Source organism: Simochromis diagramma, unplaced genomic scaffold (assembly GCF_900408965.1).
Source record: "Simochromis diagramma unplaced genomic scaffold, fSimDia1.1 OVJJ01000612.1, whole genome shotgun sequence".
NCBI lineage: Eukaryota > Metazoa > Chordata > Actinopteri > Cichliformes > Cichlidae > Simochromis > Simochromis diagramma.
Genome location: NW_024387419.1, coordinates 51,225 through 70,388, shown reverse-complemented (window position 1 = coordinate 70,388; position 19,164 = coordinate 51,225). Strand labels below are relative to the sequence as shown.

Here is a 19,164-nt window from a genome sequence, read left to right as displayed (position 1 = left end):
GAGACTTTCAGCTGCAATTCAAAGAATTTAATGAAATGATTATATTAATTGTTTAGAAATTATATTTTATACACAAATCCCCTTTCTCAGAGGCTTAATATGTGGTGATTGCATAGTAAAACTAAAAAACTGTTCACAGCCAGGTAAGGCTTACTCCTTCAGTATTCCATGACAGATTAGGCAGATTATAGACCTGTTTTACCTAAGACACGAAAATATAACGGCTGTAATCATTCAGTTGTATTTTATTGAAAGTGAAAATGGCAAGAACTTCTAGGAACTGGGATTTATTATAAAACGATATCTTTAAAAAAATTCTCATAACTATAAATACAAAACATTTAAAGTAAAACTAGTGCGTGCATTCAGAGCAGTGGTAGGAAACCTTGTGTGTGGGTGCCCTTTTGATCTTAACATCCACCAGCCCCTCTTTTTATTCTCTCAGTTAGATCTTTTATTTCAGTTAAATAATAAATAGATTATAATTTGTTTGTAGATTATTGTTACACTGCAGGTGCAAATGTAATGTACTTGGTTTCATGTAGCACTTTTCTAATCTTACTACAATACTGTTGCTACTAGTCAAACTTTAACTATAAATTCATATAGCACTTCATTACCTTCGCTTCCATGGCAAATTCACCAGTTACCATGATACCTGTGATAGTTCCCCCATGGACTCTGTCTCCAGTTTACATTAAAAATACTCACAGACATGGCATATTCCATATTTGTCCCACACTGGGGACTCAGTCTCAGTACGCCTGAATGTGCAAACATTTGTAGCATCTTTACAATATAAAATTTTCAAATCTTCTAATTTCACTGTGTTCTGGGTTACTTTAGGTGAAGTCAATCAGTTTTTAATGCTGTGCAATGTCAAAACAGCTCAAAATTCACCTTAACAGTATAAAGGTTAAGGAGGTGGGAGTATCAGGTGTACAATCAATGAACATCTCCATGAATGGAAATACAGCAGGCTAACAAGAAGGAGCAAATCACTGGTTACACGTAGAAACCGTTAGCCCAGGGTAGAGTTTGTCAGAAACATGTAAAAGAGCCTGCACAGTTATGACAAATAGTCCTTTAGACAAATGAAACAAAGTTCAACAGTATCAGAATGATGGGGAAAAAAGAGCAATGGCTCATGATCCAAAGAAAACCACATCACCTGTCAAACAGCACAGAGGGAGTGTTATGGCACCGACCTTTAAGATCACCATGACTGATGGTTGATGATTTGATTGCTGATAAAAGTAGGATGAATCGTGAAGTGTACAGGGCTGTACTCTGGTCAGATTCAGCCAAATGCAGCAAAACTGATCAGACAGCGTAACACAGTAGAAATTGACAATGATACAAAGCATAGCGTTTTCTCAAGGCAAAGAAGTTAGATATTCTTCAACTCAGTCATCTTAACCGAGAAGAGCAGCTTTTCAGTTACTGAAGATGAAACTGAAGACACAAAGACCCAAATGAAGGTGGCCACAGTAAAGACCGAGCAAATGCTGTGAATCCAGGGCTGGAGCATAACGGTATTTGTTTATATCCATAAATGACTTTGTCATTGACAGCAAAGTATTTTCATCAATCTGTTGAAAACAATCTTTATATTTCAAATCGTGTAAGTTTGTCCACTTACTTTTGAGCCTCTGAAAGTGGTTGACTGTAAAAATGCAATACTTTTGTTAAACACCTTGAATTAAAGCCGGAAGTCTGCACTTCAGATACACAATTTTGCCTCTGTGCACCACTGTGGTGTACAAAGAAAATGCCACTGTATTAAGACAGGCTGAACTTGGTTCTGACCGGCTCTGGGAAAACCGACCCAGTCAACGAGCTCATTTGTATTTTATAGTGTTGTATAAAAATCAGGCAAAATCTCAGTTAAATTCATCTTCATGTTTTCTTAAATGGCATCTAATCTCACGCTGCTGTATTTTTACTGCATGTCACACTACAATGAGTGTTACAGTTAATGATAATAATGATGCCATGATGATTTGTCAAGTGTTAACTTGGATGTAGAAACTGCAGACCTCCAAACTGGCTGCTACAGTACTGCTGAGGTCCTGTTTTATCATATGTGAACTTTTATCCGACGGCCCCCTGCTCTTTTGGAGTTTTCTGTTTTTAGACTGACTGAAGTTACAGACTTGAATATGATTGATCCCGAGTATCAGAATGGGTGAACTACAGAAGCACAGGTTTCCTGTACGGAGACGCTCACCATTACAGAGCCACACAAACAGTATTTGCTCTTTTCCTGACGTCTAAAGTCTTGAAGCAAACGGAAGCCATATTTCACTTGTTGATTATTCAAAACCAGTTGGATGTATTTTCATGTCTTTGTTTGCCTAAAGGATTATTTAAAAGCTCTATTTATGAGATGTGTGATGTTTTGAAACTTGAGGAAAATGTGAATTTTATTTATTTTTACGTTTGTCCGGCACCTGCAGAGAGAACATTTTAAGTTACATCACTGAGCTCTGCTGCACCCTGATATGCAATGTGACTGTTTTTGGAGAATATTTGAAGGGCTAAAGTAACCCGATGAGTTTATAAGTTATATATTAGTCTTCTGTATATGGAGCAGTTGCAGACTGTTCTGTTTGAATTGAAAACTAAAGGAATGTGGACATGTGCCCACTGAATCTTTAAAGACACAGCTATGCCTGACAGCTCACTGGGTGAATGAGAACAGAGGTCTTCTCCAGTATTTATAGTTTATAGTTGTGATGGTATGAAAATGGTAAATATCTTTATGTATGAATGATCGCCATGAAGCTGGACAACAGATAATCATGTGATTATTTGAAGTAGTTTACTGCTTGTTCAAATTCCATGAAATGATTTGAAGAGTAAATGTGATTTGCTGTCGATGCCACATTCTCTGCACAGATTTCATGTAAGAACGATTATTTTTATGACCTGTGTATGATATTAGAACTTGTTAAAGATCAGTAATAAATACAGTTTAGGGATTTTTTTTGCTCTTCGGTGTCATTGTTTAGGCAGCCATAGGTCCATCCATGTGAAATAAGAAATGGTCAGAGTACAACTAGGATTTGATATTGAAACCTTTTCAGGTCTAACATGTGGAGGTTTCATGTGCTCATTTCATTCCCAACCATATTCAGATCTACACAGATTCAATAAAATCACAAAAAATAGAAAGTGGACCAACGTCAGCTGTCATCTCCATGTTCATTTTTTTTTTCATGACCTGCATCTGGTTTAGCCATATGCAGACTGATGCACCAATATAAAATCATGCTTTTATGTCTGAATAAAGCCACTTTTCTACAAGAGTTTTTTTTTTCTCACACATAGTGTGTCAACCAATCAGATTGGACGAAGAGGTGACATTTAAAAAAAACTGGCCTTATTTTGGACATTATATTGCAAACAGGGACGTTTGACTTGCAGATGTATCAAAGGCAGACACATTGTGCTCATTTACAATAACAATTACAATACTTTTAGTTTGATGCTGTGTTAGGGTAGCTTTGCATAATTCTTAATTCAAAACAATCCTTAATTATACCACAGTGGCTTTGGTGCAGCTCCTGAGTTCATACCACTCCCTTTAAACCAACATTCTTCTTACTGGCTGCCACTAGCACACAGTAGCTCTGAACAAGGCTGTGTGCCTGTGTCATCACAGGTGGGCAGTAAAAAAAAAAAAAGAAAGAAACATAGCTTCATGGTTAGAAAATAAAGCTAATGGTGAAGTGCATTACAACTGCATTCTATCAGAAGGCCACCGGATGGTGATAGCTGTTGTTGCAAAAAGACTTCTGGCCTTTAGAAGATTTCAGGAATACACCTTCCTCTCTTGTTTTTTTTTATTATGACTCATATTGGGTAAAATACTAAAGTTTATTTAGTAAATCTCTATATATATCACAGGATATATCTGTGGTATGAAAACATGCGCTCTTTGATTAACATCTTGTCAAAGTTATTAGCTAATGACTTAGGATTGACTAATGAAGTCAGAAACTGAGTCCACGCTTCAGACTGCTCCAACTGAACTGTCTGAGTGTAATGGACGGTTAACTTAGCATCACGTGTTGCATCGTTATAAATAAAAACTCTAAACTAACTCTCAACAGAAAAGCAGCACTAAGCTAAGACGAAGCTAGAGTTGCACGTATTGAATGTGCAGACATACGTGCAATAACAGACGTTAGATTTAAGTGTTGACTAAACCCAGTGCCGCCTTTGTCTCTTTCCTGTCTCTACTTCTGCTCCCACATTTCTTCCTTCCCTCTCTCTCTTGCTCTCTTTCTTCTCTCCTGTTGTTTTTTTCCCTCCCTGCTTTTGCTCTTGCAGGACAAACTGTGTCTTCCTCACCACATCCTGGAGGAGAAAGGCCTGGTCAAAGTGTGCATCACGGTGCAGGCTCTGGTGGATGAAGCCTCCCCCAGACACTCTGCCCTGACGTGAGCAGTAAAGATGGGCGGAGCTTCAACCGACTGACACGTACCACAGACACTCACCCAGATGAAATCGCTCATGTGATTTCACACAACGCTAAAAAAAAGCCTCCGATCCTTCATGAGCTTAAGTAACAGAGTGTTTTTTTTGTTTGTTTGTTTTTTAAAATAGTATTCAAGGATAAAAAATGGTGTTAAGGGAACTAAACCCATCAGAAGTGTATTATCTACTAATTCATAAGAGGACAGTTTTTTTGGAGAATTAAGATTTTACCATCGTGCCAAGCCAAGGGTGTGCTAGAAAACTCAAATTATCTTGTTTGTTTGTTTGTTTGTTTGTTTGATGTCATCTTCTTACACTGGTTGGTACCAAACTTTTGAACCATGAAGACCAATGTGACAGAAAGTGAGATTGGATTTTGAGAGTAGAACCAGAAAAGTTTGGGGAAAATATCACAAATAACGTGAGAGAAAAGGCTCAAAGTTTAGAAAGTGTCATAATATATTATAAAAAATATAGATTTATTCTTTTGAAATAATAATTTTAATCTTAAATCTGCAATTTGGGGAGGAGGGGGTTTTATAATTCTTCCATTCAATTATTTACCTCAATTTTCTTTTTTTTTTTTATACAACTTAATTGGTATATTCTTTAAAAAAAAATGCATCTGTGTTCTCAAAATCAATGTTTTCGTTCTCTGACTGTGGCTCTGGTAATGTGTTGTTTTAAATCCACGATTGAACTCTAAATTGCGAGCGGATTGGCTGGAGCCAAAGCCTTTGGCGTACTGCAGTCGCACCAACTTCACCAGGTTATATCATGGTGTCTATGCACATGTTAACAAATGATTTTTATTAAATTATCAGTTATCAGTTATAAATTATCAGATTTTTTTTTCCTACTGAGGTTTCTGGTGAAGTGTTTTTGGACTGTGTGAGTAATTAGTGTGTTGCTCTCACTACCCTGAAAAGAATAAAACCAAAATACTTTAGTCTTAATGTAGAGGGAGTCGGCTTTTACCTGCAGTTTGTATTTAAACACAAAACTATTTATAATATAAAGAGATGCAGAGAAAATCCGCTTGAGTTGTTATATACAGTCAAAAAGAAAGAAGGCCAAAATATTTTTCTCTAATATATTTTAGGTATAACTGTATGTGTTTTATACATTTTTAGTAGTATGACTTTGTGTGGAGCTGTCTGCTCGTCCATGAGGCAGGTCTGAGTGTGCGTTAGTCTGGGGACACTAATCTGTGTTTCTCAAGCTTCTGATGGATTCTAGGTGATTATTTTCTTACCCTCTATCCTTTTACGTGTGTTGGTAGTCAGTGCTCACATAAGGAACCTGGAAACGTTTTCAGACTTGGTCCGTGAAGCTCCTATTGTGGTATTTGTCATGAGATGCAGTTTGCTAATGTGCCAAAACATGTGGTGGTAGTGGAACAAATGAACAAACAAAAGCAAAAACCAGTCAGTGTTTCAAGGGAACATTATGCATCACTGTGGTCGTGGATGGATTACTGAACAGGCCTACAGTTACAGGGACCCACGGTCAGGGTGGCCCAGCTCAGAGCCCCAATTTGAAGGGATCAGCTAATTTCATCTGGAACATTAAAAAGAAAAAGAAAACACAGACCCAGGGTGACTACAAAGAGATAAAAATCAGCGACAAAAGGTCACAAAACAACCCACCAAAAAATGGTAATAACAGTGACTCACCATAACTACAAAGAGACAAAAAATGAATGCAAAGAAACAAAACCAAAAGTACCCACAAAAAGATAAAAAACTGACTCCTCATAACTACAGAGAGACATGACTACAGCCAGACAAAACAAAAACTACCCGCAAAGAGACACAACACACTCAACATGACTACAAAGAGACACACAATAACTTAGAATCTGCATCTGTAGAGACAGATAATAAAAAACAACAGATGGTCACACCACAACAACAAAGAGACAGAAACTAATCACAAACAAACAAACAAGCTTTATTTGTTACATACACAATCATACAGAGTACGACATGCAGTGAAATGTTTTGTGTCCGAGCTGCGAACAGGCTGCAGACGTAGCCACGCCATTCCAGGGCTTGGTTTTTTAGCATGGGCGGTCTAGCCAGGACCCTTACTGTATACACAAGTGACTACAAAGAAACTGCAAAAAACACCACAGAGAAACATTGCACTAATACACACAAAACGACTTCAAGAGACAAAAAATAGACAACATCCATGAGGACAAACAGACTGACCAAAAAAACAAACCCATTATACTGTAATAGACTAGAGGCTCTGGATGATGTCATTCTCCACTGTAGAAGGGGTCTGCGCCCGGGGGCCTGTTGTTGAGTAATATGTCTATGTCTGAGCTTCAGGCCTCGTAGACCACCTGAAACTGTATGTGACTTTTATATTTCAGGTGTGTGTGAAGACGAGATTTTCATGTAGCCATCGCCCTAGCTCAGACAGTCTCAGCTAGTTAAGACTCTACCATTTTTTTTAAACTCTTAAAACACTATTTAAAAAAAAACATCCCTAGGTTTAAAAACTTGAGTCTAATGAGGTTTTTGCTGCTTAGCAGTCAATTTGAAGATGTTAAAATGAAACGCTCCTCTGCTGAACAGTTGAGCACATGAGGGGCTCGTGAGTGAACTGGTTCTACCCTCTGAGGTTTAGGCCAGAGCTGTTGGTGTGTGAGATCAGAGACTGTGTGACTCAGGGTAGGTTTGGGTTTACTACACTGTTGGCCCTTCATTCCACAGCCTGCTACGTCAACAGTATCAGTGTGTGTGTGTGTGTGTGTGTGTGTGTGGTCATGAGTGCGTGTGAAATCAAGGCAGTTGCTGGTTGGTCTTTTGAAACATGTGGTTGTGCAGACCTGGCTCAGACTGAGATTTTAAAGGGGTAGTAGGAAGTATTATTTTGAATAACATTATTATGGACTTTGATCAGCCTCTGCTGTGTGATTGCATTGATACACAACAGTTATGTTGTACTGTTTGGCAGATTTACATGTCAGACAAGTGCTGGACTTGTTTCTGAAACTAAGGTTTATGCTATATAGCAAGTTTAACAAAGCTACTTTTTCTTTGCATTAGCTGGCTCGGCAAAACCTGAAACCACAGTCATCACATATCACAACACTGTTATCAGCGTCCTGGGTTAACACGGGCGTTCTGCTTCAGGCTCCGGGTGTGCTAGCATAAAAGTGAATGTGGGACGCCTGATTTGACTGTTTTTATTCACAAAATAAACCAACCATGTACTGCCTACTGCAGTCTTATCCAGGAATGTACAGGATATAAAATAAATGACCAGTTAGTTATATGTTTAGCATAAGTTACCATGGTCATTAGACCAGATTTTTAAAAAGGGCTGCACTTGAGACATTTGCTAACCCAAATCTTCTTACTGCCCCTTTAAAACAAGCATTACATTATGTTTTCCTCCTAAATGCCGGAATGTCACCACATGAAGCGTCTAACACTCTTGAAACAGCGGGCTTGTATGAATGAGGGATTACATTTTTTTTTTTTTTTTAATTGTTTGTTGTTGTTTTTTCCTGTGCAGCTTGGAATCCAAAGCTTGAGCTACTTAAAGATTCAGCAGTAATTAGAAAGAACTCCATAATAAATAGATAAATGCTTCCACTGGATAGATTTGACAGTTGCCAAAACAAACCTTTTTCTCTCCTGTGATAAAACATAAAGGATTTAATGTAAATGTGCTGTATGCCTGTGTACATATTATTTATCACAAGGATTTTTTGTATTGTTGAATTTGTTTGTTCATGTACTGTATATTTCACCATGAAACACTCACATTAGCAAATAAAAAGCTCAATATTTTTTTTAACCTAGAGATTACATTTGTTTAAACTAAAACAGACCATAATTCTTCCATCAATAAATCCATTTTTCTGCCACTTATCTGTGCCACAGGGGCAGCGGTCTAAGAGGACCGATCCTATCTACTCTGCTACCAGCTGCTAGCTTATCCAGAGGGAGACCGAGGGGTTCCCAGGCCAGTCAAAAGACACGATCTCTTATTTTAGTCCGATGTCCTAATCATCTCAGCTGGTTTACTTAGACTGCGGGGGAAAATTACTCAGAGAGTTGACTGAGTTATGTGTTTAAGGGAGAGCTCAGACATCCATCAGAGGAACCTCATTTCTGCTGCTTGTATCAGTGATGTTGTTCCTTCAGTTGCTGCCCTGAGTTCGTGAACAGGGTAAGAATGTACTCATTCGTCCCTACAATGAGCTTTAGCAACTGTGGATCAGGGTGCCAGTTCCCCTACTGCTCACTTTCAACCAGCCCACAAAGTACTGAATGGGGTGCCGCCCCCTACTGTGGCTACTGCCCCTGAACCCCTCTCTCAGGTGAGTTAACTGGTCTGATGGCTTCTTCTTCGTAGGGGTGTTTTGAATCATTCTTAGCCTGTCCCCCTCACCCAACCTTTGCCTTGGGATGACCCTACCATTGCTCCTGGGATCATGCAGGCATGCATACCCCTCCACTCCACAATAAGTTGTTGATTCATGCAGGGAAACATACTTATTACATTCTTAATAACAATGTAATAAATATTAAATATAACACAGTACAGTGAGAAAACTACCACTATGAGGATTAGCATGTCGGCTTTAGCTGTGACATAAGTAACAGAGCCGGATGATTCCAGCTTGCTTATTTTGAATCTGTATCTGCATTTCTTCACATAATCATGCCATTTTCCACAGATCTGTGCACATCATGTCACAGCGTTTTGGGAAAAAGCAATAAAACCAAACTGGCTGCTTCCCCAACAGAATCTGCACTTTAAACTTGTATTTATATCTTTGTTTTGGCAACTGAGCAAATCTGAAGTCACCTTTGAAAATGAGATGGAGAGTTAAAGGGCCAGTGTGGGGGGTTTACTGGGAGCTATAAGTAGAAATGTAATATTTACTTGTGTTATTATAGGTCACCATCAAGTGTGAGATCAGAAGGAACAAACCAAACACTGTCTCTTAAGAGGGCTAAAGAGTGGCGATGCCACTAAATCCTACACACTGATCCTTTAAGGTTCCAAACGTGACGCTGTTGTAAAATATGTAAATGTGTGCCTGCTGAACCTAAAGCAGTGTGTGTTTGTTTTAAGGTTTCATCTTTTGTACAAATCTATTGTCCAGAAACAGCCTGTACTCACATTTTTGTACTTTGACTGGGAGCACATTTATTTTTTATGTGACTTATTTTCAGGTTTGTTGAAATTTGGATGTAACATACCCTTTTGTAACGCTTTGTGAACCTTTGTGTAAGTTTTTGTTGTACAGCAACTCAAATCCACATGCATGAATAGTCCCTGTAACGTCGCCTTAACTGCTGTGAATACTGTATATACTGTACTGTATTTCACTTTATCAGTAAAGACCTCACCTGAAACAAAAGTCTGTTGTTGGCTCATTTTTTTGTATAATTTTTCTTTCTCCTCCCTTGAATTTCTCTAAAATTTGACTCTATTGATGCATCATTTCTGATACTGAAAGAGTCTCTTCGGTCAAACTGGACAGCATTAATATAGCGTGGTTCTTGGTGGCAGGAGAAACTAGAGTACTAGAGAACGTGCACATCTTACTTAAAGACCCTGTCTGGGTTTGTACCAGGCAACAGTGCTAACCACTAAGTTGCACTTGGCAACGGTAGGGAGGAAGATTTTACTTTTAACAGGTAGAGACTTGCAGCAGAACCAGGCTGACAGATGAGCAGCCGTTTGATGAATTGAGGATAAAGGAGGACATAATCAATCCAAAAGGCTTGAAACAGTGAAATATCCCCCAATAAAATCTCTAAATGGTAAAACATGAACTCAATATTTATTTAATTCAAAGGAAAAATGTCAAAGTAAGTCCTTACATGAAGTTTGGGAAACGTCATATACTGTATTTTTGAGCTTTTTTTTTAATGTATATTAGCCATTCTGAAGTTTAAAAAAACAGCATGCATCACTACAAACTGATGTTTCTGTTACTGTTTTTATGACCAAAGGATGCAAGAAAGAAATGTTAACCCCTTAAAGCTGGAATTGACTTTGAAGCTCATTTTAAGCTTTAAAATTGTCTTAAGGGCCGATTATATAACTGCAGTCACAAAGATGAAATAATCAGTGCCATCTAATCTTAAAGACCTCATGGTACCATATTACCCCAATAGAGCGCTACACTCTCAGACTGCTGACTTACAGGCACCCACTTAAGATTAGCCTTAAAACGTTCCCAGTTGGTATTGCTGATGGATCAGGTGAACCTTCATTACACTGCTTGACCCAGGCTGCTGCTTCTTCACTCACCTTATTTTAATCTGTGCTTATACACCACTTTGCATTTAATCACTAATAATTACTAAAACTGGCTCTCTTCCACAGTGTGTCTTTTATTCTCTCCCCCAATCAAATGCAGCAGATGGCGGCCCCTCCCTGAGCCTGGTTCTGCAGCTTTTCTTTCTCTCTGTCACCAAGTGCTGGTTCATCTGGTGGTTGGGGTTCCTTCTGTATTACTGTCTTTACCTTCCAATATAAAGCTTCTTGAGTCGACTGTTCAAAGTTGGTGCTTTAGAAATCAAATTTAAATAAAAAACACTCAGCAGCAATGCAATGAAGACAAAACACCAAAATTTATCAGCAAGATTTATTTTTTTATTTTATTCTTATGAAAGACTGACAGGTCTCCACATGCTGGCAGTCGGGTCACAAGAATACTTCCTGATATTAGAGACGTGGCTGTAACCACACCTCCCCAAAAAAATACTAAACACAGAAGTTTCTCTTCTCAGAGAATTCAGGTAAGTGCTTTTCACAGTGAAGGCACAAAGGCTTCTAAGTGGGACGAATTGTCAGTGAGCTGACATGCTTTGTTTAGTTCCCAGAAACGGGTATTCGGTGAACTCAGTGCTACAGGAAGTCGGAGGAGAAATGAAACACTAAAGGTGAATGATGGCAGCAGGGTCAGAGTGATCTGGCTGGGGTCAAACTGCGGTGGCTGTTCAGGCATTCAGGTACTTGGCGTGGTGTTTGATGTGGTCGTTCATGAAGGAGTAGATGAAGAAGTAGCTGTGGTCATAGCCCTGCAGGAGGAAACAGCATACAGTGACACAGATCAGGTGTTGCATAAATATGAAGATCAAAAATAAATAAACTTCATTTTCTCAGCTGCTGTACGACTTATTTGAAGACGTTTCTGATTTCTCTGACAAGAATCAGAGCTTTTACTTTGTAGAGACTACAGGAACTGACCGGCTGCAGCCTGAAGACGACAGGGATTTTCTTCTCGGAGCAGACAGCGATCAGGTTGTCGGGCAGAAGCTGGCTAGCTGACAGGAACTGGTCGTCTCTGCCTTGATCAATGAGGATGTCGAGCTGAGGACCGGAATACGAAGCTGCCAACACGGTAGCATCGTACGCCTGAAAGAAATAATGACGAGTTGCATAAGTCACATGATCATGCTCCATTATCACCCGTTTCTTCTGCTCTGGTGGCCAAACTCTCCTTGTTGACACTCTCATTGACTCTTCATCCAGCAGCTTAGGGGTCATGTTTTAGTAGGTTCTTTGGCCACTAACTTCAGTGCTCTTACCTCCCATGTTGACCTATCAGGGCCCAGGTATCCTGAGAAAGCTTTCTGTCCCCAGGGACACTGCATCGGGTTACAGATGGGAGCGAATGCAGACACGGCCTGCAGGAGACACATCAGGATCTATCAGCATTTTTCAGTTATTCAGAATGTGTTTCTACTGATGAGAAGAGAGAGGACAGCCGAGGCTGACAGGATGCAAGAGTTCTGGTGATGTGATATTTTGTGACAATAAAATGTTTCCACAGAGATTCCTGAAGTTTTAATGAAACAAATCTGATAAAGAAAAATGATTTACTAGTTTCACTGGTGTTGGCTTTTTAAAAGAGTACTTGGGCAAACTAAATAACTGAGCAATTGAGACATGAAAACCAAATCTCATACAACCAAAGAATCCACCACACCTTACGTCTCTTTAATTCTTGGCTCTTTACCTCACAGTATAAAGTGCCTTGATGCCAACAAATGTTGTGATTTGGCACTTTATAAAATTGAAAATTTAATAAATGCAATCGCCTGTATAATCCCATCTATCTGAGCCTATCTACACATCTTCATTAGCTCTGATTTTCATCAGTTTTTGTCCTTATGCGTTCGTTTTTTGCACCATTTTTATCAAGGAAAAAAAAAAAAGAAATGGTCGTTAACGAGCAGATTGCTTCCAGCGTTTACGCAGCTTTACTTCAATTAGACTGAAGTCAGAGTCGTTAGCAAACATCTTGTGTGTAGATGTGGAATATTTCAATTAGTGTGTCCAGATACACTTAAAACATTTAATTTAATCTGTCTGATAATTGGAACGGTCAAAATGACATACACAGTTCACAGCTTTTCATTATCCCTGGCACATAGCAAAAATTATTAAAAGGTGTAGCAGAAGCAGACTGACAAATTAATCACAGGAAATGTTATTTATGATTAAAAAACAAAATAAAAATGAAAGCTAATTTAAATCTATTAGAGATTATAGAGATGAACCAATTGCCCTCATTAATGAAGCCTTTTCTCTTGTACAAGTGAATAGTACAGTACCTTGTATTTCCCCGGGTTCTTCAGGGCACAGATGAGCGCCCCGTGGCCGCCCATTGAGTGGCCAGAGATGGACATCTTCTCTGGGTCGGTGGGGAAGTTAGCGTTGATCAGTTTAGGGAGCTGACAGAGACGAGGCAGACTATTTAAATCACAGGAGCTTTAGGAAAAACAGGTGTTGCTGGACGTGGAAGACTTAAATCCGTCATACCTCCTCGGTGACGTAGGCATACATGCGGTAGTTGGTCTTCCATGGGTCCTGGGTGGCGTTGACGTAGAAACCAGCACCAGTGCCAAAATCCCAGCTCTCATCTTCGCCTTCAATGTTGCAGCCACCTTAGGAGGGATGACAGATGGTTGGTCAGTCACAAAAGCTCTAAAGATGCTGAAGCCCCACCATAACCTTCATAGAGATTTCACTGAGCAGAATCAAGACTTCAAAACAAACCGTGGGAATCAACACAAAGACGCAAGCGCACTCGTGCTGAGGTGCTTACTATCAGATGGTGAACTTACGGGGGCTGGTGTCTGGAGCTACGATGATGATGCCGTGCTCCGCAGCACCGAGCTGACTGCCGGCTTTGGTGATGAAGTTCTGCTCCGTACACGTCAGGCCTGCAGAGAGACAGTGAAAACTGATGAGCTGCAGTCACCGCTGCTCTGAACAGGCATGATAGCTTATGATCAAATCATCTTCTGAAGGCTGCCCAAATACGTTCATTTGATTTCATGCTTCACAAAAAAGTTTTTAATCAATATCAGTCAATATTTTAACATTTTTCACAAAATTCAACAGTTAAGCTGTGTTTAAGTTATCGTTCATACTACAGTCATTTAGAAGGAGAACCTGAGTGATTGAGCCACGTAAGGATAACAGTGGTCGAACACCACAGAGTGAACAAAATTACAGCAACAATTAGTACAACTTGAGATCTTGTTGCCTATTGATTGGGAGACCAATCTGTCAACAACTGTAAAAAAAAAAAAAAAAATCCAATGCAGTTACCTGGAAATCACTGATTCTTCCTCGTCACAATCTAATGTGACTGAGGCTTTACTGTTACCGTCACAGTGAACTTTTATTTTCTTTATAGATTTTCACAATTTGCATAGGTATTTCTACATCCCTAAAAACATAATATAGCCATGCATTTATTACCAGATTTGCTATTATGCCACCACCGTTTCACCCTAACATTTTAAACATATCTCCATTACTTTTAGCAAACAACTTTAAGCATTTACAGTTGACCCTTCGTCTATTATTTCTTTTTAACCATTATGTTGAAGCTACTTTTAAATATCTTTGCCACTACTTATAGATGACTTTACGCTGTTAGCTACTTTTGGATATTGATAAATATCTTTTTTAAAATTTTTAGCAATTAAAAATATTGAACAATCTATTAACTGCTCTCAGCTATTTGTTTCTTTCAGCAAACAATTTATCCATTTAATTTTAGCTAATTCTACAGTCCATAACTATACACCTATCGCTTTCAGCCAATCATTTAGCATGGTTAGCGAACTTAAAAATCTTAAGCTAACAGGTATAAATTTGAGGGTTTTTTTGCTAATTTGATTTAACAGTTCTTTACAGTGAGAAAATGTTCAATTCTGACTTAAAAAATTGAAATCATCATCATTCTCTTTTTCTCTTTTTTAACCAAACTGAGACTAATTCCAGCTTTTTGCCCTCTCAGGTCTATTTTCTCTTCTTCAGTTAAACAAACAATGCATTGTTTAGCACCTGTCATGCATTATACCGAGTCAGGATGTTCCTGTTGACTTATTTACTAATCTTTTAAACAGGAGAAAAACTCCTCAACTGATCTAAGAAAACGTTTAACATTTACACACCTTAATCTAATGGATCAAGATAAACAATGACTCAAAAACTCACCAGAGAGCCAGTACATGACGGGACACTTGTCGGTCTCAGCCTTTGGAGGCAGATAGACTGCAAACTTCATCTTACACTTCAGCTCAGTGCTGCACAGAGTAAATACAAACACGTTAGTGCACTCTTCTTACACATTTATACACTTTTACGCACATGAGAAAGTCACTGAAGGTGAGGCCAAAGGAGTGTCTGAAGATGTGTCGCACCTTTCATGTTCAAAAACCTTCTGGAAGCCACCAGCGCACTTGTTGGAGGACACTAGTGTGAGGGCCATCTTTGATCTGAGGACATACAGCAGCAGAGTAAACGCAAACACAGTGTACTCCTGCTTAAAGTAACTCAGACTACATCCAGCCCACATTACTCAACTTGCCCACTGGGTGAGATGGTTTTGTTTCACAGTAATGTACACATCTCTTATATCGGGTGCAAATGTGAAGCACTGCATTATGGAAGTTTAATGATGCACACAAGGATGTTTCTTGTACTAAGCACGCTTTTAAAGAGCAACAAATGACACTATTTTTTAATAATATAAATACAATGAGTGCAAACTGATATTAGGATATAATATCTCTATAAAAGGTGATAACAGAGCTAAAATACAAACTGAACTTCCTGAACACACTCTTTATGACGTCTGTGACAAACTCCAGCCTCCTGCGACCCTGAATTGGATAAACGGATGGATGGAGGCCATATTATGCATTTCCTTATTTTCTATCATGTAAATACTTGGACAATGAAAGCTCAAAGTAAACATGATAGAGTTTGAAATAATGCGTTCAGTGTCTGTACAAGCTCAGCTGTCACGCAGCTTTTCCTACTCTTAGCTCTTTATCACATCAAAGACAGCAGGTGTTGCTAATATGGTCATCTAGGCACTGAAGCTACCTTCTGTTTGCAGAAGGCAGCCAATTAGAGGAAAGCAGGGTTAAAGGGGGTTGTTTCAGTTAAAGGATGAGCTGAGGAGCTAAGCTGAAGCCACATTTGAAGTAAATAAGAGTTATTTTGATCATGAATCATACTGAGCGGAGTCTAGGAAGATCGAGGGGGGATATAGAGCTAGAAATGAGCAAATCTTCGAAATATGGACTGCCTGGCTTTCATATCCTACTAGACCCTAATCTTTATGTGTAATAAGGTATTGTGATGTAACTGTTAGTTACTGTCCACTTGGATTGAACTTGGCTTAGTTATTAAAACTATTTATTAGCAGCAGCACTGATAATAAGTCAGGTTAAGAAGCATTCCCATTTAAAAGAACTTAAACACTCCATACATGGCTCCATGAACAAACAGGTGAATGCTCAGCACCAATCTGAGAACCTTTCCATAAATGAGGCCCCGGATTTGATAAGCACAAACTCAGGTAGCCCAAACACTAAGCAGATGCAACTGATGTCGCGGTGGTTGCGATTAACGTTCAGGCTTTAACTAGGACGGCTAAGAAGCGTCCGTTACCTGTCCACTGTACTCACGAGGCGACGTCGCTGCAAGTACAGTCGGCGGACTCTGAGAAACAACGGTAAGTCTCAAAGTCTAAGGCAGCTGAGCAGCAGCTTACAGAAAATGTCAAATCTGACCACAACAGCAACGAATACAACCACAGGTCAGTGTATGGGCTGCTGTCACCCTCCAGCCTTGGCTTAAAATAAAGTTAACCCCTGGTACTAACGACAGTGACCAAGGCAAAGCACCTACAGTACAACATTCAATCCAAATTACGTCCTGCGTGACGCCGAATTAAACATAATCGCTTTCTATACATGCAACATGTCTTTTAAGCCATTCACACTAAGCTTTTGTTAAGATTATACACAGACGGAGTTAAATTGGTCAGCAATAGAATAAGAGTTGGGCGTGCAAGGATTAGCAAGTAAAGTTAGCCCATGTAGATATCTTTGAGTGGCATTTTTAATTTCTGTCTAAAGTTACATAAGTGAAAACACGGGGACGCAGCAAAGCAGCAGCAGAACACATGACTAACACATACCTTATTAAATCAATCAATTTATCAGTGTAACTGGATAAATTGCTAAAGTCCCCGCCGATGCCGTGCAAAGCACAGAGAGTCCACAGTACGACAACGTCAAGGTTGACGTGATGACGCCACCCCCTAGAATATTGCAGGACTTGATGTAACCCTAGATAGACGCTAGATGGCGCCGGTGTTTATCAGGAAGAATGCTGCATTGCTAGTCACAGAGCAATAACCAGTAATACTTAACAATATTGTTTGTATTGTTTATTATAATATCTTTATTTTACTTGTTTATCGGAATAAATTCTTAATATATTAAGAATTAAATCATATACCTAAATCATGTATCATATTTTAGGAATAAAACTGTAACATTATAAAACAGTAAAACAATTAAATGGCAAAGGCCTTAAAAGTCGTTTTTTTCACTGTTAGACCACAAGATAGAGGCTTTTCATAGTGTCATGTTGTAACATTTATATTATAATATATAATATATAATATAATATATAATATTTATATTGTAATAGTGTACTCCACAAATTATAATTCATTCCAATTAGTCTGGATTTGTAGGTCTGCATAATTTGTAGTAAACCTGAGTGTTTTAGGGGGCACCTGCATTGCCCATGAATGGATAAATTACTCAGACATGTAAGAACTGGTAACCTCTCTTGTCCACTTTTCAAAAGCAGAAGAAATCTCACTCTGTGATCCAAGATAGACAGAAAATTGCATTTCTCTTCCTGTTATTTGTTTAAATTGTGTATGAAGTCTCATTTCACTCCAATAAAGTCTGTCTATGTTTATCTGATTGTCTCTGTATGTGTGTAATTCTGTTTCTCTGCAACTCTCAGTCTGTTTTACACCACCTCCCTAACTTCCTGCAGGTTTGCATCTCCTTTACTTTTCTGTCCATATCATCAGTTTTTCCTGTAATCTTCACTCTCTTTTACCGTAAAGAACAACTTAGATTGTGAATAATTTATTAAATACAAACAGAGTACACTAATACTTGTGCCCCGTCTGTCTCTGCAGCTGCTTCCTAAATTAGACCATTTCAAATCATCCACCACCCCCTCATCTACCCACCCCCCAACTGAAAAAAACCCACCACAGATTAAATTCACTCAGCAGCCTCAAATACACTCCCAACATGATTATGGTTACGCCTGCAGCCATGTGCTCTTGAGGACTCCATTGAAAACCGAATTTGTCACACACAAACAGTTTTCCTGCTCATAATTCCATCGTTCACACAGTCGGCTAGGTGGAAGGGGAAAAAAAGTAACGTTTCTATAAAAGAGATAATATTTTCAAAAGTAATGTCATATTTTAATAATTATTCCACAATTTTATTTTGAGAATAAAGCTACAATTTAGCATTCCAGATTTACAAAATTACTGGGAATCTAGTCTTAATATATTAAATATTCACAGATACCTAGTTCAACTCTAAAGGCTAAAAGAAAAAAATGCTCTTCAGTTTTCATATTATTATTTGCTCGTGTATGAGATCAGCCGATTCCTGTGTCATCCCAGTAAGGCTAACATTTTGCAGTCGAATCCATTGCTATAAAAGCATCATCAGGTGATGAGAGCTGATTTGGCTTCTCTGAGATGCAGAAGGCAGAGCTTTTGTCCCTGCATACGAAGTGGGGCTTTCATCAGTAATCAGCACCGTGACTTGCTGTGGAAGTGCAGGTTAACATACCATTCTTTTGCAAGGAAGAATCTGACAATCTTCATAGAAGACCTTATTTTATTTCACATCATTTTTCCTTTATTTAACCAGGTAAGATGTCACTGAGAGTGATATCGCAGAGCGAGACAGAGGGAACCAAGCATCTAATGATTAAAGCCAATGTCAAACTGAAATTTGATGATAGTGTAAAAATAAGTGGTCAAAATGAAGTACACAAATGAGATTCAAGATCCTTTCCTTACTGGCATTCACCACCATTTGCAGATTTTATATCATGTATGATGAGTTTATAGTGGAGGAACCAAGTGAAGGACACGAAGGAAGGTGAAATGAAACACAAGCAAAACAGTTTTTTGGCTGTTTATCAGTTCCAGTTCTTCAGGAATTGTTGTCCAGACTTCTTGAAGGACATTCAAAGCTCTTCTTTGGATGTTGGCTGCCTTTTGTTCTGTTCTCTGTCAAGATGATCCCACTCTGCTTCAAT

At 38.8% G+C, this 19,164-nt stretch overlaps 2 protein-coding genes across 3 annotated transcripts in view; one reads left to right on the top strand and one right to left on the bottom strand.

Annotated features, from left to right (window-relative positions):
• lrch1 (leucine-rich repeats and calponin homology (CH) domain containing 1) overlaps positions 1 to 9,880 on the top strand; it is a 108,094-nt gene extending 98,214 nt beyond the window's left edge. For both annotated transcript variants that reach the window (XM_040012556.1, XM_040012558.1), the window contains one exon: positions 4,339 to 9,880. In XM_040012556.1, coding sequence (XP_039868490.1) covers positions 4,339 to 4,452 — 114 coding nt within the window. In that variant the 3' untranslated portion in view covers positions 4,453 to 9,880. The remainder of the gene's footprint in view (positions 1 to 4,338) is intronic.
• Positions 9,881 to 11,102: 1,222 nt separating this feature from the next.
• On the bottom strand, positions 11,103 to 17,121 carry esd (esterase D/formylglutathione hydrolase). Its single transcript, XM_040012560.1, has 9 exons — positions 16,988 to 17,121; positions 15,198 to 15,272; positions 14,992 to 15,080; positions 13,605 to 13,703; positions 13,300 to 13,424; positions 13,092 to 13,211; positions 12,063 to 12,161; positions 11,722 to 11,889; positions 11,103 to 11,552 (listed from the first exon to the last, which is right to left on the bottom strand). Exons 2-9 carry the CDS (start codon positions 15,263 to 15,265, stop codon positions 11,472 to 11,474), a joined length of 849 nt encoding a protein of 282 aa, XP_039868494.1. The 5' UTR covers positions 15,266 to 15,272; positions 16,988 to 17,121; the 3' UTR covers positions 11,103 to 11,471.
• Positions 17,122 to 19,164: the final 2,043 nt, after the last annotated feature.